We start from the raw sequence: 20,050 nt of genomic DNA on the forward strand, positions 1-20,050 counted from the left end.
TATTTGACTCACCTATTTCCCTTTGAACTGGACCAAAGGGGGCTGGTGGATTGAGCAAGGCAGAATCTGTGAACACAGGACCGCCGTGGAGACAAGAGGCACAGCCAGACCCTGGCCCGTCCTTGGAGTCTTATGGGAACAACTCTGCTGGCACCTAGGTTCTGTGCTTCACTTGAGACCCTGAGAAAAGCTCGCTTATTCGTGCATTCAACCATCTTGAGGGCCTGCTGCAGGCCTTTCCCCATGGAGCTCAGGACAGAGGTCTGAAAATCAGAATCCACACACCTGGGGTTCATCTCCGGAGGCGCAGTTTCAATTGGTCTGGGTGGGTGAAACCTAGACATCAGCATTTTTCAAAAAGTTCCCTCCCCTGATGATTCCAGTGGGCAGCCAGTAAGAACCACTGAGCTGGTCCAGGGTTCCCAGGTATAACCTAGAGGGCTGTGTAAGGATCACCTGGGGAAGGTGCTGACGACTACTCCCCAGGCCTCACCTCCTGAAGAGTGTGAGTCAGAGGGTTTGAGAAGCACCAACTCATCCATCTTATTTAATTTACAGAGGAGGAAAGAGCATGAGTTGAGGTGACCCGGCTAGTTAAACGCAGGGCTGGATCTCCTGACTCTCACTCTAGTGTGTGGCTACTCACCACAGTCAGAGACTTGTCTAGTAGAAGCAGCTCTCTCAGCAGCTGTGCAAGTACCCACAGACCATTGTGACCATCTGGCAGGACATGGGCCAGCCCTGCTCTGCTTCTGCTCAGGAAAGGCCTCCACTTGCCTCTGATATTCCCTTGACCTCATCAGACTCAGCAGACCCATCTTCAGGCTGAGTCCGTCCTCCTAGGTCAGAAGACCTGCAAGACAGCTCTACCACCTGGCCCTGCGGCCCCACTCCTCCCAGGCCCCAGCCAGAAGAAACAGGGCGAAACAAGGCTGGTCCACCAAGGGAAAAAAAGGCAGAAAACCCAGTCAGAAGTAGGGGGCATACCTAAGCCTTTTGAATCAAAGACACTTTTGAGAATAAGATGAAGAATGAGGCTCCATTCCAGAAAAAATGCATCTGTACCCCTCAGTACCCAGTACCCAATACTGCCAGCCACTTAAGATATTTCTAGGCTCCAAGTTGAGAATCCTTGCCCCCTAGGATGTCTCCTGGGAACTAGCAAGGGAGAGAAGAATAAAAGGCACCAGATGTGGAAATACCTGCCTGTTAGAAAAATGTTCCACCCCCACCCCACCCCTTTCAGTCCAACTTTGGCACCTGGGGAAAAGAGCTAAAGGCTGGCACGGTGCCCCCTGACCTTACCCCAGACAGGACGCCAGGCTGTGGGTAGACAGAAGCCCGTGGGAACAGAAGCAGCAGAACAAGTCCCCTCCCACACATCCTGTTGCCCCAGCCTCTCCCGCCAGCACCTGGGGCCTTGTGCTTGGTGAGCACCTGTGGAAGCAACACGCCCACGTCCCGCTTCCCCTGAGACAGGCCTGGGCACGATCGCCTCTCCCCAGCCCGGCCAGACACCAGTAAGGAGACCACTCAACAGGTTGGTTGGTCAGCAGTGGTTATTACACCATTGGCAAATAACAAAATGTGTGTACATTAGTGACAACCACGGGGCCAACAAGACAACCCACAGAAGTACCTGAACAGAGTCCATGACATTCTTCCCAGGAGGGAAATCAACAACAGAACACACGCTCACACCCACGCGCGCGAGCACACCGACATACCACAGGGTAGAAAGCAATAAATTATGGGCCTCGTTCCTGCCCGGATCCTAAGAAAAGGCACAGTTAAAGAACAAAGCCTCCCCAGGCCACACTCCTGTGTGTCCCCCGGGGGGGCCCTCAGTCTGGCAGCGGCCAGGCAACACTGGAGGCCTGAGCAGGGCTCGCTCTCCCTGGGAAGAGATGAGCTTAACCATCTGGCCTCTTACTAGAGAAGAACTATATACAAGGGAAGCGGCCACACTGGCCTCGGAGGGCAAAGGGGCTCGTGAGTCACTGGCGCGCCCACGGCAGGCGACAGGCCCTTGCCCGATGCCCCAGGGCACTCTCCCAGGGGCAGCCTTTCTGAGGGCCCCGGGTGAGCACGGTGAGCCCAGGCTGTGAGCGAGGATGCCACCGTTCTTCCCCGTCTCTCAACACAGCTGCTCCCTCCCCCAGGACTCAGTGTCAACCTGTGGAGTTCAAGGCCTGGAATTTCTCCCGCAGGCTCCTCACTCTGCCCTGCTGGCTTGGGTCCGCCAGGTCCCTGGGACCCTCTTCTTTAGGCCGATACTCTGCACACTCCTGGAACGCCGGGCCCTGCCCCGCCTGGGCTGCTGGTGAGCTCGGTCCCTGCCCGCTGGCTGCCTCCAGTCCCGCGTTGGGGCCGGACAGGGGCCCCTTCTCCATGATGACCATCCGCCGGCTGTCCTCCAGTGTGAGGTCTGCGGTGACGTACAGGGCCTCCCCTCCGTCCGGCGCGCTTGGGGATGACCCCGCCAGAGGCTGAGGCTGGGCGACCCCTGGGCCTGCCGGAGCCCTCCTGGCGTTCAGGCTGCAGCAGCGGCCCACCTTCCCCGACAGGGCCGGCTGCGGCTGCATCATGTTCTCCGGCAGCGAGTGGCTCCGGTTGACGGGCAGGTTGCGCGGCCGGCTGCCCTTGGCCTGGAGCGCCTCGTCCTGGGAGGCATATTTGGAGCAGAGCTCTCGGACGTCGGGCCAGTTGAAAGTCTCGGTGTCCAAGGGGCTGAGGGGGCTTCGGGGGATGTGCCAGGCCCCAGGCGAGGTGGTCCTCGGGCTGGTGGCCGAGGAGCTGAAGGAGAAACGCCGCGGCGATACCTCCCTGGCAGAGCCGGACTTGGGCGGGCTGTGTTCCTGGGCCGTGGGCTGCTCGTGGTTGAAGAGAGACAGCACCGGTTTCCTCTTACCTGTGAGGAGACAGCGAGCCGCCTGAACCCCTGTGCAGGAGGGAGCAAGAGGACATGAGGGCTCTGGACTGACCTCAACTCCCCTTCCAGGCGAGGCTGGTTGCTGGGGGTTTGCGTGTGATGGGAGAGAAACCTCACTGACCATCCACGGCGCCCTCACCAAAGGGAAATGGGAAGAATGAAGAAAAGGGGGTGGGGTGGGGTCAGGGGTCAAAGGAACAGACGAGAGCTTCTGCTCTCCTGGAAAACAGAGGCCCATGGCCACAGGCCCTCTGCTCCACAGGAGGAGCTTGGCCTTGAGCGTTAGACCCGCTCCAGGACTCGCCCCAGCCCTCTTTTTGGTAGAGGTCCTTTAGGGGGTCACTTTCCCAGAATCCAGCTGGCTCCTAAAAGGTGCTTCCATCCCAGGCTTGCAGGCAGGGCCCTCCGCCCCACCCCCTTCATACCTCTGCCAGCAGATGGTGCTCCAGCCTCCGGCTGCAGGTGGGGGGTGGTGGCAGCCACCTTTTCCCATGGCTGCGGTGGCCTGGCCGTCATCGACTTGCTCTTGATCCGGAGGCTGTACTGGCGAGCCAGCTGGTAGACCTTGCTCTTGACTCGCTCGCTCACGTGGCTGTCCATCACGTGGGAGAGCTGCAGGATGCGGGGGTGTAGCGGGGTCACCAGCTCCCCCTGGGTGCCGCTGCTCAGCTCCTTCACCAGCTCCTTCAGCTCCCGGGCCAGGTGGGCCGGGCTGGGGGGCTCAGTGGGGGAGGCACGGTCCGGCGAGGCAGCAGCCGACTCCTCAGTGATGGCCCCCAGCTCACGCTCCTCCAGGATGAAGAGGGGCTCATGCAGGTCAAAGCTATTGGCCTGGCCTTGGCCTGGTCCCTTCCCAGGGCTGCCCTCAGGAGACTCCATTTCCTCCCAGATCTTCACAATTTCCGAAGACGGGCGGAACTCAGCATCTGTGATGGGAGCTGGGTCCCCAGCCCGAGCCTGGCCTGGTCCTGGGTAGTCAAAGAGGGCCCACGAGGCTGCCCGCGAACGCACCTGTCTCTTATGCCCCGGCGGAGCCACTGGCTCCGGGTCTGGCCTGGGAAGGCTGTTGATTCTGGAGACTGAGTTTCTCACCAATCCTTTGGGGATGAAGGAGAGGCTCTCCCGGCGCCGGACACTGAAGCCTGCGTCGTGGTGCTCTGCACTTTCATAGTAGCTCTTGATTTTGTCCAACAACAGCCGGTCTCGGGAAGAAAGCTTCGATTCCTTCGTGCAGGAAGGCCTGTCTGGCTCCGCTGGGCAGCCTGGGCTCTGGGTCTCTGTCCCGTTGACAGAAGGGTCACTCTCTGCGGCCACCCCCATACTGATGTCCGCTTCTGGAGGGAGCTGAGAGCCCAGGGGGTCTGTGGTGCTCCCTCGCCGGGCCAGGCCCTTCTCACTGTCCTCTAGGCTGACCACACTGCTGCTCCGGCTGGTCAGCCTCGGGGTCCCGAAGCCGCTGGCCTTGCCGTCCTCCAGCGCCAGGCTGCTCCGCCGAGAGAAGCTGCTGACGAACCGCTCGGCGATGACGCTGGCCTGGTCCAGCACAGAGGGAGGCAGGAGGCTCTCGGGCTCGTGGGCGGCCCCCACCTCCTCCTCCTCGTCCTCACTGCTCAGGACCTTCGGGTCCTCGGTGCTGTCGGCCACCATGAAGTCCACCACGTCACCCGGGGGGTCCAGTCCCAGCAGCAGCTGGTGGGTGTCAAGCTGCATTTCTAGGACTTCTGGAGCCTCTGTGTCTGAGGGCATCTCCTCGGTCCTGGGACCTTCCATGGCAGCAGACTCCTCCTGCTCTGTCCCAGACTCAGGGTCTGGCTCAACCTGGGAGAGCACAAAGAGCTCATATGAGCCAAAAACCTCCCTCATGTGACCCGGGGGGATGTGGGGACAGCACAGCCTGCTCAAAGCCTAGTGAGAGGGGCTGCGGTTTAGGACTGCAGGCCATCAGAATGAGCATGACTCAGGAGTGGGCAGCAGGTCCTTAGGGAGAGGATGTCCCTTAGTCACCCTGCAGCTGGGGTGCTGGGCCCACATTCTCAAACCCGAGAAAAATTCTAGGAACGCAGATGGGGTGACGCGGTGGCACCTCTCAGTGGCGGCCTGCCTGGAAAGCACACGGACACGGTGGGAACGTGCAGCGTGGGGCCAGAGCCACGGCACCAGGACTCCCCTGCCTGAGGGGAGGCGGCTCCCTGAAGCCCCAGTAGCTCCCCACATGGGGGTTGTTCCGGGTTGAAACCCAGGCCTAAACAACTTCCCTGAGGGGCCAGGGTCTCCCGTGTGGATCAGGATCCAGAGGGCAGTAGGACCACGTGCTGGAATCCTGTCAGAGGGTAAAGACGGGGATGTGGCTCCTGCCAGCCAGCCTCCGCCCCCGTGCAGGACTCTGCATGTGCGCAGCGGATGGCAAGGAAGGAAGCAAAGTTGGCAGCTCTCTCTTGATCACCTTGAAGGTCATCTGAATCATAAAACCAGCCAGTACAGGCAGCTTTCCAGAGGAATCTTTAAGGAGAACACAGGATAACACGCTATAGCCCGAGGAATCAGACCCGATTCCAATCGTTCTAGTCTAGAACCTGCACAGTGGGACCCAGGAGCCAGGCCTGTAATGTCCAACACAATGGCTGCCAGCCACACGTGACTCCTGAGCAACTGAAATGTAGCCGGTCCACGCTGCAAAAACCTCATACCAAAAAAGCGCAGCATACCTCATTAACAGCTTTTTAACACACTACATGTTGACATGATAGTAGTTTGGAAAAACTGGGTTAAATAATTCTTTAATGTGACTATTAGAATATTTAAAATTACCCATGAGGGGACTTCCCTGGTGGCGCAGTGGTTAGGAATCTGCCTGCCAATGCAGGGAACATGGGTTCCAGCCCTGGTCCAGGAAGATCCCACATGCTGCGGGGCAACTAAGCCCGTGGGCCACAACTACTGAGCCTGCGCTCTAGAGCCCGGGAGCCACAACTACTGAAGCCCGCGTACCTAGAGCCCGTGCTCTGCAACAAGAGAAGCCACCGCTATGAGAGGCCCACGCACCGCAACGAAGAGTAGCCCCTGCTCGCCACAACTAGAGAAAGCCCGCACGCAGCAACGAAGACCCAACGCAGCCAAAATAAATAAATAAATATTTTAAATAAATAAATAATTTATAAATAAATAAAATTACACGAGGCTCACATTCTATTGTCACCGGACAGCACCATTCTGAACTCTTTTCCAATGTCACCCAGGCTTCTCAATGTCCTGGCTGTGAGGCCCACCCCGGCGTCTAAGCCTCATGAACTTTTCCTTGGAACTCTGCGAGAGCACAGGACTCCATTCCACATAACCCCCAGATAGCGTGGGGTGGCGGGAAAAAAGAGTGCAGGCTTCTGGGTCACAGACCCAAGTCTAATCTGAGCTCTGTCCCTTAGAAGCTGCGCAATGCCAGGCACGTCAGCCTAACCTGAGTCTTGTTCTCCCTGGTAGAGCTGGCTCAGGAAACAGAAGGAAGAAACAAAACATCAGGCACGTAGGAGGTGCCCAGTAGATATCGACACCTTACTCCTCTGCCAGGTGGGACAGGCATGATTTAAGTGTCTGGCACACTAGCAGGGCAGAGCTTTATGCTCTATGCAAGGAGGCCTGGCCAAGGGGACCTATAATCTGGTCACTTCCAATAACTGTGCCCCTTGGCCAGAGACTGCATCTGCCCAAAGGAAGAGGCACCTTTTCTAATTCAGAGTAAGAGGCTGTCGGTCACCAAGCCGCATGCCCACAGGCCAGACAGGCTTCCTGAGGGCCCGAGAGTCCTAGGGAGTGGGATTCCCTGTCCCCGTGGGCCCAACGGGACAGCCCATGCCTGAAAGCCCCATCTGCAGAGCTGGAGATCTGGGCTCAGGCGCCTCTGCACTATCCCCCTCCCGCCTGCTGGCCCCTCACCTCCGGCAGGGAAGACACAGACTCAAAGCTCAGGCACTTCTCAGCGGTGGTTGGAGATCGGCTGCTGGGCCTTCGGCAGCTCTTGGGGTCTTCGGGCTCCCTGTGCCCCTTCCCCTGCAGCAAGCAGAGGGTAGTCGTCAGCTCCCAGGACAACGGGTAGCTGGTCCCTCCTGCATCCCAACCCTGGCAGCATCTCCTGAGCCCCAAAGGGGCTGGGCTGTGTTGGACCTGAGCCATTCCAGAGTCAGCCTGAACTGCCAGGTCTGGGGACTCAGAAATCCCTGCCAGGGGCTTCCCTGGTGGCGCAGTGGTTGGGAGTCTGCCTGCCGATGCAGGGGACACGGGTTCATGCCCCGGTCCGGGAAGATCCCACATGCCGCGGAGCAGCTGGGCCCGTGAGCCATGGCCGCGGAGCCTGCGCGTCCGGAGCCTGTGCTCCGCAACAGGAGAGGCCACAGCAGTGAGAGGCCCGCGTACCGCCAAAAAAAAAAAAAAAAGAAATCCCTGCCAGGCATGCGGCTCCCTGTGTGCTGGCCTCTCCCCCTCCCCCCACCGCGCCCCATTAGTCATGCCCATTGAGTAGCATGCTGGTTAGCACCCAGTGCTGGAACAACGAATGCCAGGGGCTCACCAGGGCGTGACAGTGAGCAAGGTGTTAAGAAGTGCTGATGGCAGGAAGGAAGGAACAAGGACGGAGGGATGAGAAGGGCAGGGGAGGGGACTCTTGGACGGGCATGCGCGTGCCAGGGGGCATGCAAGGAGGAGGGGGAGATCGAAGAGACACCTCACCATAGCGCCCCGGGAGAAAAGTAAAGCGTTGGCCCGATAGTGCCAGCAGTGGAGGGCGGCCAGCAGGGAGCTGGCAAAGTCGGCTACCTGCTCCGCCACTGCCAGGCTCTCCTCCTCCTCCTCCTCCTCCTCCTCGCCTGGGGGCTCTGGCCCAGCCCCCTGCTCGCGGCCTTCATGCCCTGCCAGGTCCTCCAGGGACACCTGAAAGGCCTGTTCTTCCTCCTCCTCCTCCTCCCGGGCAGCCCCTTCAGCCTCCGACTGCAGGCCCCGAGCACAGGGGGGCTGTTCAAAGTCCAGGAGCATGCCAACACTGCCCGCATGCTGTTCAGAGCACAAGGCCCCCTCGTGACAGGCCTCGGGGCAGCCCCCCTCCTCCTGCAGCAGCTGGGGCTGGGGAGGCTTCACAGAGAAAGCCACATCTAGACCCCCCCACCCCGGTCTCCACTAGGCTCCCACGTGAAGCAGGGGGTTCTCGAGGTGGGAAGCTGGGACTGGGGTCTGCTCAGGAACTCAGGATCCAGAGAGGCCTGCCTGCCCCAGGGAGAGGGCAAAATGAGAGGATCCCGGCCGGGCCGGCCACCACCAGGGTGCCACTCCAGGAAAAGGGTACAGAAGGGTCCCCTGGGCAAGGGCCACGGCTTATTCATCTCCGTGACCCTCATGACAGAGCCTGGCGCACAGTAGGTGCTCGACAGGTGTTTGTTGAGTGAAGGAAGATGATGGGGGCTGACCTGGGCTGTCCCCCAAGGCTGTCCCATGTGCCCCTGGTCTTACCTTCATTCCTGCTGCTCTGGCTGCTCCGCCACCACCAGGTCCCGGCACAGCGGCGAGGGGGAGGGGGAGCGGAGATCAGTAACCCGGAGAAAGAGCCCCCTCACAGAGGCCTGAGGCCCAGAGCCCCCGAGCGAGAGCGCGTCAGGGGCTCTGCTCCCAGAACCTTCACCAGGTCTCCCGGGCTTTCAAAGGAATGACTGACAGACCGGGAGCCGGGGGTGCAGAATGGCACGGTCACTCGCTCCTGCTGTCACCCAAGGGCAGAGAGACAGGGTGCAAGGTGTGCAGGGGGAGCCCGGACAGCAAGGGGTGAGGCCCACTTCCAGGGCAGAACGAGGCAGAATCCCCTCTGAAATGTCCGCGACGCCCACACCCTGCTGGTCGCCAGCTTCACGCTCTCACCCCTGCCCTAGAGCGCACCTTAAAGGGGGTGGTGCCTGTCCACCCCTCACTCACTCACCTTTCTCGCTGTGTTGCCTGAGCAGATGTCTGGATGGCTCTGGTGAGGAAAGCGAACGGGCGGTCAGAGCAGGCCTGAAGCAGCCCGGCCTGGCCCTGGTCCCACGCTCACAGCGCCACACACCCATCATCAGCTCAAAGTCCACTCCAGCGGGGCCCCCCACAGCCCGAGGGCCTGAAGGAGGCTGCCCTCGCGACCAGCCCACAGGGAGACAGGGCCCGGGGCCACTGCCCCCACCCGCCTGGGGACTCTGCTGTGACCCACAGCCAAGAAGCAGCCCCGCCCCCATCCTTGCGTTAGCACACAGCCCGGGGCCCTCAGCTCCGGGGCCACAGCCCCCTGCTGCCCCCTTCAGAATGACGAGCCTCTCATGAGGGCCCTGGCTCCACCGCAAGCCCCACCTTCCTTCCCTGCACGGAGCACATCAGCGCCTTAGCTACACCCAACGCCAAGCCCCTTCACAGCACCCCAGCCGGAAAGCAGAGGTCGCACCCGACTTTCTATGGCCCTTAAGGCCTGGCACCGTGAAGCCTCGCTGCCTGCTGGGGAGTGTTGCCCAGTTGTACAGGAGCTGACCAGGCTCTGAGGACAGAATACAAAACACATCCATTAGGCTGATGGTGTCAGCACCTCGCAACCCGCCTTTTCTGGGGACAGACCTGAGATAGGGAGGCATGTCTCAAGGAACCTGTCTACAGAACCTTGCCCTTAGCCCATATTGCCCTTGACGAACTGGCATTCAGTGGGAGGCCCACTATAAACTTGGAGCCACAAGGAAGGTCTACTGAGGTCTCTCAGCTGTTCCTGGATAGGAGAGCAAACTGAAGAACCTTTTTTCTAAATGTGCACGGGCACACACATACCTACACTCTGTCTGCATCGACGTAAGTAGATGTCCAATTGTTTTTAGAGTGAGAAATACAAGATGCTCTTCTCTTTCATTTTAAAACTTGTAATCAAGAATATTTAATAAGCGGACTGCCCTGGTGGCACAGTGGTTAAGAATCCGCCTGCCAATGTAGGGGACACGGGTTCGAGCCCTGGTCCGGGAAGATCTCACATGCCACGGAGCAACTAAGCCCGTGCGCCACAGCTACTGAGCCCACGTGCCTAGAGCCCGTGCTCTGCAACGAGAAGCCATGAAAAGCCCGCGCACCACAACGAAGAGTAGCCCCCGCTCGCCACAACTAGAGAAAGCCCGCGTGCAGCAACAAAGACCCAACGCAGCCAATAAATAAATAAATAAATAAATAAAAGAATATTTAATAAGTGACAAATGATGACAACACCACCTTACTTATCCATATAGTGTACTTATCTGTCCATCCCAGCTCTCTGGAAGTAGGAAGCAGAAAAGGCCCAGAGGCAGTCAGAGTAGATGGCTGAGAGCAGGCCCTAAAGCACTTCCACTGGCCTGTATCCCCCCTCATCCACTCACTGGCCTGCTTTTACACACGCTTCTCGCACATTAAATCGATTAATTTCTAACAGAAGAGAGAAGAAGGAAGGGCTACTAAAGAAACGCATGCCAAGACTGATAAGGAGAACTCTTCAGTGTAAAGATGGACACAACACCTCAATGCCAGCTGTCTCTATGGCAACCCACAGCCCCGCCTCCCCCCAAGGCCCCAGAGAATGGAGCTGTTCACACGCCACAAAGATGCTGCTACACGGACTCCAGAAAGGGAAAAGTTTGACCGTGTGGGCCTCCTCTATTTTATAAGGCTCAAGCGTATGAAGCATGTTTTAGAAAGATGTCTGTTTCATAACGATTAAAACTAAAACATGAAAACAAACAAAACCCAACTCTTAGCGTTTACAGGCTAAAATCTCAGCCTTGTGGAAACCTGAGCTCTGAAGCGGATCATTTCCTGAGTGCCCTGCTTGCTGCAGTTTGGAAGCTGATGTTATGACAGGTAATGTTACTATTACCACCATCACCACAGTCCCTTACTGACTACCTCCACGTGTCAGAAGCTTCCAGTTCAAAGCTATGGCGAGTTAAGGGGGAATGTTGGACAGAAGAATTATAGGAGAAGAAAGGAAAGGGGGGAATTCCCTGGCAGTCCAGGGGTTAGGACTCCGTGCTTTCACTGCCAAGGGCCTGGGTTTGATCCCTGGTCGGGGGACTAAGATCCCGCAAGCCCATTTGGGGCTTTTAACACACAGCACCGTAGCACTTCTGCAACCATGGCAAGTTTGCCTAGGGTTCGAGATCCATCAGCAACAATACCAAACAAAACAAAAACACAAAAGCTTTCCAAAGACCGCTCAGCTCCACCCTCCAGAAGACCAAAGCCCGTACAGCAATCCACACAGCTGCTCAGAGGACCCGTGAGCCATGCCAATCAAACCCAACTCACCGTGGGGATCCCAGTCAGGACACATCTCCCATCACTCCTGAATCTTCCTCTCTAGGGGTCTCTGAGATGGTCCTCACCCCAACTCCCACCTCATGTGTAAGTTTGACAAGTGCCTGGCCGAAGCCAAATCCATCCCTGGGCCTCGACTGAAGGCGAGGGTAAAAACCGAGGCAGAAAACACACACATGCACCACTACAAGAGCCGAGAATAAAAGCAAGGTTTTCTCGTTTCAACAGACGAGTCACTCCGATACCTCCAAGTACCCAGCAGCAAGCCGTCATGAAAGAAAACCCAGGAAAGCAGAACTTTTCCCTGAGACCCAAAGTAAATATTTCCTGTCTGGATTTGGTGCCACTTGAAATCTAACTCATTTTCCCCACGTCCTGCCTCTGCTCTGTTCCAGAACTGGGCTGGGGACCATCCATGACGTCTGAGCGTTACTCTGGCTGCCTCCCACTATCTAAGGTTTTGATCGCAGAGGAGCTAAGAAGGGGGGCCTTGGAAAAGGAGGGCTGTCCAGCCCTGGGTAGGCAGGGAGGGCCCAGAGGGGCCTGGTGGAAGGCAGGATGCTACAGACACACCCCATTTACCCTCCTTCCTGCCCTTTCCCAGGATTTCCGGAGGGTGAGAGCCAGCCCCAAATGCTGCTGCAGAAGGTTCCCCACATGGTCAAGGGTCCTGGAAAGAAGCCTCTCTGCCCGCACAGCCCCTGCCTTACCAGACTGCCGGCGCCCCTGATGCACATGGGTGGACGCCTCATCCTGGGAGGCCTTCTTCAGGCGCTCTGGGCTGTGGCGGTACCGATTGGGATCTGCACCCAAGAGAGACAACCAGGCCTTTGGGATACTATCACCCTTGGCGTGGACTCTGCCCATTCCTGACCACAACTCTGCTGCCCAGCCGACCTCCAGGGGCCACAAGACTCCAGAGCTCCCCCCTCTTCCATCTTCCGTCCTCTTCCATCCAGGAGCACGAGGCAGAGTCCCAGCCACCAGCAGCACTGAGCCCTAGTCTTGCAGTAGACCCCCAGTCCTGACAGAAGGAGCCTCCCCACCCTCCCTGCTCTCTGGAATGTAAGTATCAGGCAAAGCTTCCTCAGGTCTGATCTAGAGATGTGCACCGTTAGGGACAAGGCAGGCAGAAAGGGTACACTTACAATAGGAATCCATTTCCAGGATGGCTTCTTTGGCCTGGAAGGGAAAGGAAACCCACCTCGTTGCTACCTCGGTACGTGCCGTTTTCTCCCTCGGCCCAAAGACTCACTCTTGCTGCACCAAGGACCGTGGCATCCGCTGAACTGATCCCCGCTGTCCAGTGGGGCCAACGTCCAGAAGGTGAGGCCCCCGTGGACCCCGGAGCTGGTTCTGAGGGACCCTCTCCCTGCACCCCATCAGGAGCCCTGGGAACTCACCTTCTGGGGGATGGTGGTGTGGTGGTTCTCCAGGATGAGCCTCTTGATGTGGTGAGTCCAGCTCCGTTTCTCCTCCACAGTTTTGGCCTGGGAGGACCCGAGGGAGAGGGTGCGGGGGTTATCATGACAGGCCTGAAGGCATCCAGCGTGCGCTAGGCTTCTGCCGAGGAGGGCAGAGGCCAAAGAGGGCCTGTGCTGGGGGCTCTGTGAGGTTACCTTGACTCCTCAGCACAAGCCTGAGAGGTGCCCACAACGACCTCTCCCTTGCAGAGGGAGACTCTGAGGCTCGTGCCGCCGCGCGAGGGGGCGGGTTCTGTCCCCAGCCCGCGCCCCAGCCCGCCCCTCACCTGGATGTTGTACTGCTGCTTGCTGTGCTTGTAGTGTGTGACGGTGAAGCACGGGGATTCTCTGGTGCTCTCGATCAGCATCAGGGAGGAGCACTGGGGCAGAGGGAGAGGGCAGTCAAGCACGAGGCGGGGAGCTGACCTGGGGCCCCAGCCCCTCAAGACCATCTGGGGAGGCAGGGAGAGTAATCTTGAAGGGTGGAGCTGCGTCCACACCAACCCGGGGCCCAGTGAAGGCGACACGGAGTGGAGCCCGGCCGTTGGGACGGTGGGAAGGGGGCAGAGGAGATGGCGGTGGCCTCGTTACCGGGATGTGACCCTTGTAGACAAAGTGATCTCCCCGCTTCTTGGTGATGAGCAGTGCTTTGTCAAAGAGGAAAAAGGTCTTCTCGTTGCGCACACGGTGCACGCGGAATGTGCCCTCCAGGACGAGCTCCCCATAGGTGGTCAGGTCTGGCCCCTTCCAGTTGATGAGCAGAGACTGAATCTCCTGCAGCAGCGAATCCCCGACCCCCAGGGTCAGGGTGCTCGAGACCCTGCTGGGAACCACACAGGGCCCCAGGAGCCACCGCCTGGGTTCTGCAGAGACGTGCTGCACCAAGGGCTCCCCCCAGAGAAGCCCATCCTCACCGACACCACCCCTCAGCTCGCATTCCCTCTTCCAAACCCCGCCCCACCCCTGCCTGTCCCTCCAGCTACCGGCCCCAGAGCACCTGGAGCCGGACTGCGTGCTCATGTCTCCTCTTCATGTCGTTGATGTACCAGGCCACGCAAGTCATGGTGTCAATGGCATCCTCTACCACCTCAAAGCCGTCCTCTTCTTCATCAAAATGTTTGGCGATTTCCTGTGTGGGAGACAGGGGCTTAGGCAGCCCAGACTCAAGGGCCCTGCCCCTCCCTCAGGCCCCTGTGTACTCGGGAGGACCCTGGGGTTACCTGGAGTAGCAGGTGGTACTTGAGGATGCGCTGGACTGGCTTTAGGAGGTAGGAGCCCAAGGGCAGCGAGTGCTGCAGCAGCTCCTGCCGGTCCCGAAAAAACTTGGCCTGCTGCTTGTCCTGCATGCACTCGGTGAGGGCGGCCACTGAGCTGGGAGTGGAGGAAGGGGCCGTCACCAGGGGAAGGCCTGCGTGGCGAGGTGGGGCGCTCTGGACTCGCCAAATGGCTCTGCTTCCCCTCTCCACCCTCACTACTCACTTGGGGTAGTTGTTGCAATACTGGGTGTAGATATCAAACTCTTGGCTCTAAAGAAAGACCAAAATTAGGAATTTCAGGGAGACTCCCGTTTGACTATAAACCTGGGTGTATCAAACACATGCCCCTGGCCCCCAGAGCACACTCTCCCCGAGCACCTGCAGAGCCATCTCTGTGCCCATCTGTCTCGGACATGCCGTCCACCCAGCAGTCCCTGGCTCCACCCCAAAGGCCCTTCCTATCTGAGGCCGGGCACTCAGCCCTTCCCCTGGAGAGAGGCCCCCAGCAAGGCAGGATGGAGGCAAGGACCCCGCCCTTCTTACCCTTTCCACAAAGCAGCTGGCCACAGCCACCGGGTCACTATTGCAGCTGTCCAGGTCTCTGAGTAGCTGGCTGGGTAAGGGGAGAATGGTCATCAGACACCGGACCGCTCGCAGCCTCCAGTCACCACTACACCCCCTCCCCACCCTCCTGGTGCCCACACACACGCCAGCCCTGGTGTCAGCGAGCCCTGCCCGGGGCAGCCAACACAGAAAGTATCCAGCACCACTGCAAAGGTGGGGGACAAAAAAGAGCCATGCGTTCCACAAGCAGGAGAGGGAGAAGGGACACCAGTACCCACCTCGGGAGGGGACACAGCTCCTCTGCAGGCAGGGGTCAAACACACAAAAGCAGACATTAAAGGGGGAAGGAGAGAGGGGGAACTCGCAAAGAAACCAAGGCCCCCAGTTCAGAAGGATGAAGGAAAGGGGAGAGACAGGGTGAGTCTCCCAGCACTGCTTGTTCTTAAATGGGGGCTCTAGAGGAAACCCCAGTGCTCCCCCTGCCTTCCCCTCCTGTGCTCCTCTTTGCCCAACCCCCCCCACCCCCCGCCTAAGTCTCACCTCCGTCTGCCCTCCCAGCTTGACCAGCACGAAGTCCCTCTGCCCATCTTAAGGCGCCTGGGGTAAGGTTCCTCCTGTCCTATCAATACTGTCCCCACAAGTTCTGCTCCTCCGGACCAGTGCCCTCTCTCTGGGGAGTCTGGGGGCGCCGGGAGCCACTCATGTGTGATCTTCGTGGAGCCCCTCTGCCCTGAAGCAGCCCCTCACCAGGCCTCGCTCGGACTCCCTCATCACGCTTTGCCTGGCTTGTGTGTTCCCCTAATGGGTCAGATCACCTCCAGGGAGCCCCGACTTCCCACGGAATCAGTGGGAAGGTGGAGGAGAAACGAAGAGATCTGCACTGGGGGACCAAGATGAGAGGGACAAAGGGGCCACGAAGGGACAGGGGAGAGGGCATCACGTGCAAGGTTCAGCAGTCCCCTGAGGGGCGCTGGCCCAGGCTGGACCCAACATGAACACGGCCTCAAATGAGCACATCAGCCCCAGGGCACACGGTCCCACAGGCCCCCTCTCCTGCAGGGAGCTAACTATACCACTGTACAGGGATGGACCACCCTTCCCCACCCTCAGAGATCAGACCCTGGCCCACGTGTCACAGCCCACGAGACCAGGGACATCCGGGGCTCCTCCCTAGGCCCTGAGATGGGCCTCACAGGCAGAACATGGTGCATGTCAGGCCCGCTCCATACCTGTTCAGTGCGTAGATGCTTTCTATGTTCCCAAAAAGGGCACTGACTTGCTCCGGGTTCAGCAGCCCAGGCGTGTCAATGATCTTCAAGAGGTAGTCCTGCGTGGAGTGAGGCGTCAGGGCCCAGCCTCCCAGGCACAATCCTGTCCCTTCCCGTCTTCCCTCTTCTCCCCCAGCCACACCTCATTTCTGTACTGCATGTTACAGCTAGGACACAATTTCACAGACATCACCTACTGTACTGGGTTGGATAATTCCCCCTCAAAATTAATATCCACTTGGAACCTCAGAATGTGGCCTTATTTGGAAATAGGGTCTTTGCAGATGTAACGATTAAGGACCTTGAGATGATACCATACTGGATTTAGGGTGGGCCCTAAATTCAGTGACTGGTGTCCTTATAAGAGAACACAGAGAGACACAGAGAAGGCCATGTGAAGACGGAGGTGGAAACGGGGGTGATACATCTGCAGGTCAAGGAACACCAAGGGTTGCCAGCAACCTCCGGGAGCTAGGAAAGCCCTGGGACGCACCCCCCCCCTCAGAGCTTCCGGAAGGAACCAACCCTGCCAGCATCTTGATTTTTGACTTCTGGCCTCATAAACCAGGACAGGATAAACTAATGCGCCTTAAGCCACAGTTTGTGGTTGTCTGCTAGGCAGGCCTAGGAAATGAATACACCTCCCTCTGCAGGGCAGAGAGCGCCCTCCCACGGTCACCTCGCCCAGTGCGCCTCCCAGTGTGAAGCACACGTACATGGCCCTGCATCTTCAATTTATGGATGAGGGACCTGAGGCTGGGCGCTGTGGGGGTGGTTTACGCAGGTGCCCAAGACCCCGTAAGCAGGAAACAACAGGGCAGGAATCTGGGCGCGGGCCAGGTGGGGTCCAGAGCCAGTTTCTTCACTGCGGTTCAGTCTCCGCTAAGCACAGTTGTCCCCGCTCCCTATCAGGGGTGCCTACGCCCCGAGCATCTGCGGGAAGTTCTGCTGGCCCAAGCTACTGATCGGACCCCAAGTCATAAGGCAGCGTGAGCAGCCAGTGGCTTCCCGGGGCCAGAGCCGTGAGGCCTCCCCACTACTCCATGGGAAGCACCTCCTGGAGACAAACATGTCAGGGACAACTTTCCTTCCCTGGGTGGAAGTAGGTTTACGCGCGAGAGCTGGGCCACCCGAAGCCAGAGGCCAGCCCCAGCCCCAGAGGAGAGGGTGGTCCCCTCCCAACCTTAGCTCCGAAGCCCCGCGGGGGGCGAGGGGTGAGCCTCACCTCTACGATGCTGCGCAGGTCCTGCACGTACGTGCGCTCCGTTTCCACGATTTCCCGCACTACTCGACCCACGTAGCTGAGCTTGTGCGCAGGCGCTACCGACGCCCGGCTGTTGAAAGGGGACAGGGGGCCCCTCATGCTCAGCCAGCTGCTGGAATTGTTGCTGGGGAGACGCCGGCCGCGCGGGGAGCCGGCCCCGTTCTTGGCCGAAGTCTCGGAGCCGCTGGGCTCCTCCATGGCCCCGCGGCTGTCACGGGAGGAGCCTGACGAGGAGGTGGTGGAGGTCAGGCTCACGGGCCGCTCCTGGCTGCCATCTTGGTGGAGCGAGGCAGAGACGGGCATCCTTGCATTGCTGCCTGGTGGGGGCGCTCCAGGGAGGTTCTGGGCGGGACAGACAAAGGGCAAACCTCTGGAATCCTTGCAGAAACAAAGTAAAAGGGTGGCTGCCAGGGGCTGGGGGAGGAGGGAATGGGGAGTTAGTGTTCAATGGATACAGAGTTTCAGTTTTGCAAGATAAAGTTCTACGGATGGCTGGAGGCGAAGGATGCACAACAATGGGAATGTACTTAAGACCTCTGAACACTTAAAAATGAGAATTTTATGTTATGTGTATTTTACCACAATTATAAAAGCAACAGCTCGGAATCTCAAGGAGGCCCCTGCCTTCAGACTGTATGAGCATCTGCAAGGATGCCCAAGTGACATTCCTGCCTGACTGCAACCGCTCCACCTCCGTCTTTCCCACGGTGGACCCCATCCAGTAACAATAAAGGGCTCAGAAAGCTGAGGCCCCAGAAAAGCAGAGAGGGCATCTCTGCCAGAGCAACGGTCCGGGGTGCCTTGTGATGGAATCCGAAGCCCAGTGCCTCTGCTCCAGCAAAGTACCGAGCTTCCCAGAGCCTCAGCTTCGGCCGTGCCCCTGAAGATGCAGTGACCTGCTGGATGTACAGCTCTGAGCCTGATGCCCAGCACAGAGCAACAGCTCCATAAACCATCAAAACAGTGTCAAAAAGCACTTCCCGGGGCTTCCCTGGTGGCGCAGTGGTTGAGAGTCCGCTTGCCGATGCAAGGGACACGGGTTCGTGCCCCAGTCCAGGAAGATCCCACATGCTGCAGAGCGGCTGGGCCCATAAGCCATGGCAGCTGAGCCTGCGCATCCGGAGCCTGTGCTCCGCAACGGGAGAGGCCACAACAGTGAGAGGCCCGCATACCGAGGGAAAAAAAAAAAAGCACTTCCCAAGTGTCCACCTGTCAAGGATCCGGCTCTTAACAATCGACGTGCCAGAGGGTAAGATGCTCCCCAGGATGGCAGAATCTCTGGGGCCACCAGGGGCTTCACCATGAACCTGAAACCTTCTGGATACCCACGGAGAAGGCAGAGGAGATGATACAAAGGCTGAACCCACATTACCCCCCCTGCCCCCAGCTCCAGCCCCCTGTACAGGTCCCTGACTCACCCTGGCTCCAGGGGCACAGGAAATTCCCCAGGGCTGAGCCACCGGTGAGTCTCCCTAAGTTCCCTTCAGCACAGCTAGATCTAGATCAGGGCAGCACAGCAAGCAGGAAACTGTTCCCAGGTGAGGCAAACATAGCCTCAGGTGGACTTTATTCCCTAAGCAGATGGTGTGGCTCACAGGCAGGCCAGCCTGGAGCAGCAAGTCTGTGAAGGTGGGGTGGTGGCTGTGGGCTTTGGGAAGGTCAAGGACAGTCCAGCCCCATCCCAGAGCACCAGAGCGCGCCAACACCACTTTCCAGAATGTTCACTTGATTGCTGTTTCCATAGGAAAAATGTTCTAGAGCGTCCCTCTCACCTCTACTGCCCCAAAGACTTCCACCTCCAGTTCTAAGGATCAGAAGCTACTAGATCACAGGCTAGAGCTATGAGAAGGGTCTAGAAGGTACCATCACTCTGGCAGCCTTGAATTTGCCCCGTGGTTTTCTGTGCCTGTGCCCCAACCTGGAACCAATGTCCCTACCTGTGCCAGCGCCCTTGGGCTCTGGCTTTGGCAAATGTTCTCTCTGCCTGGCCATTACTTCCTCCCCATCCACCCCATGCCATACGGCCCCCCAACCTGTGTCATTTATACCAACCCTTGGGTCTCAGAAGCCACCCCCCATACATCCCCAGAAACCAAACCTGGGGGCCCCTTCTATGTACTCTTACAGCACCCCAGGGGTACCCCTATTGTAGCACTCTCTGTGTGAGACCCCTGCCCTAGGCTGTAAGTGACCTAAGGGCAGGGGCCTTAAAAGGTGATCTGGCAAGTGGATAATGTACCACTACTAAGCTAAGATCAGGAGCACTGAGACCTGTTTGCCATGCACGCTAGCCCAGCAAGGACCCTCTCAAGCACAGCAATTTCTCACTGCACGTCTCAGCTGGGGGACGGGGTCACCTCCGAGGTACTCTGTGAGCCTCTCATTTTGCAGATGAGGACACAGTGGCAGCACTGGGGCCAGTCCAGAGTGCTCCCTCCCTCCAGGTGCAATGAAAGGATTAATTAACAGGATCATCTTGGTGAAACCGAGCATCTCAGAGGAGAGCCCCTTGGGAAATGCAGCACCACTGCTTTTTCCTACCTCCTCAAAAGAGCCTTTAAGATTAACCAGCTAGTCATTTCTACCCACCTGTGGCGTGTCATTTCAGCACAAAGAGAGACAAAGACCCAAACTCTGCCCCAGCCCTTAGCCCCAGCCCTGTGGGACTCTGGTGTCCTTCAAGGCACGTGCACTGTCAGGCACACCGCAGCCCCTCCACCCCTTCTCCCCCTCAGCCCCCCAGGCCTGTCAATCCCAACTAGAACAACGGGGTAGGGACTTACGACCTAAAACCTTTCCCAGATCAAACCTGGGATCAGTCAGCCCCTATGGGGATGCTAAACGGAAACGGCCCAAGTCCCTAATGGATTTCACAGCTGGTCAGGTCACGGCCTTAAAGTGAAGGATTAGTCACAGCCACACACCACACACACACACACACACACACACTCTCAGGGAGATTTATCTCTAAAGGGTACCTT

The 20,050-nt window shown here is 58.4% G+C and overlaps 1 protein-coding gene across 2 annotated transcripts in view; it reads right to left on the minus strand.

Moving 5' to 3' along the window:
• Positions 1 to 1,510: 1,510 nt before the first annotated feature.
• Positions 1,511 to 20,050, minus strand: part of PLEKHG3 (pleckstrin homology and RhoGEF domain containing G3) — a 42,421-nt gene continuing 23,881 nt past the window's right edge. The window contains exons 2-19 of one of the 2 annotated variants that reach the window (XM_082648869.1): positions 17,031 to 17,411; positions 15,767 to 15,864; positions 14,517 to 14,586; positions 14,197 to 14,243; positions 13,938 to 14,088; positions 13,715 to 13,846; positions 13,309 to 13,491; positions 13,005 to 13,097; positions 12,658 to 12,744; positions 12,403 to 12,436; positions 11,965 to 12,057; positions 9,375 to 9,464; positions 8,883 to 8,921; positions 8,423 to 8,442; positions 7,649 to 7,969; positions 6,860 to 6,973; positions 3,358 to 4,750; positions 1,511 to 2,911 (exon numbers count right to left, since the gene is read on the minus strand). In XM_082648869.1, the coding sequence (XP_082504995.1) occupies positions 2,172 to 2,911; positions 3,358 to 4,750; positions 6,860 to 6,973; positions 7,649 to 7,969; positions 8,423 to 8,442; positions 8,883 to 8,921; positions 9,375 to 9,464; positions 11,965 to 12,057; positions 12,403 to 12,436; positions 12,658 to 12,744; positions 13,005 to 13,097; positions 13,309 to 13,491; positions 13,715 to 13,846; positions 13,938 to 14,088; positions 14,197 to 14,243; positions 14,517 to 14,586; positions 15,767 to 15,864; positions 17,031 to 17,372 (4,047 nt within the window). In that variant the 5' untranslated portion in view covers positions 17,373 to 17,411 and the 3' untranslated portion in view covers positions 1,511 to 2,171. Of the gene's footprint in view, positions 2,942 to 3,357; positions 4,751 to 6,859; positions 6,974 to 7,648; positions 7,970 to 8,422; positions 8,443 to 8,882; positions 8,922 to 9,374; positions 9,465 to 11,964; positions 12,058 to 12,402; positions 12,437 to 12,657; positions 12,745 to 13,004; positions 13,098 to 13,308; positions 13,492 to 13,714; positions 13,847 to 13,937; positions 14,089 to 14,196; positions 14,244 to 14,516; positions 14,587 to 15,766; positions 15,865 to 17,030; positions 17,412 to 20,050 lie in introns of both variants that reach the window. The other variant, XM_082648868.1, reaches the window with a different exon arrangement.

This window comes from Grampus griseus (assembly GCF_964374135.1).
Source record: "Grampus griseus genome assembly, chromosome: 2".
In the NCBI taxonomy this organism is placed as follows: Eukaryota; Metazoa; Chordata; class Mammalia; order Artiodactyla; family Delphinidae; genus Grampus; species Grampus griseus.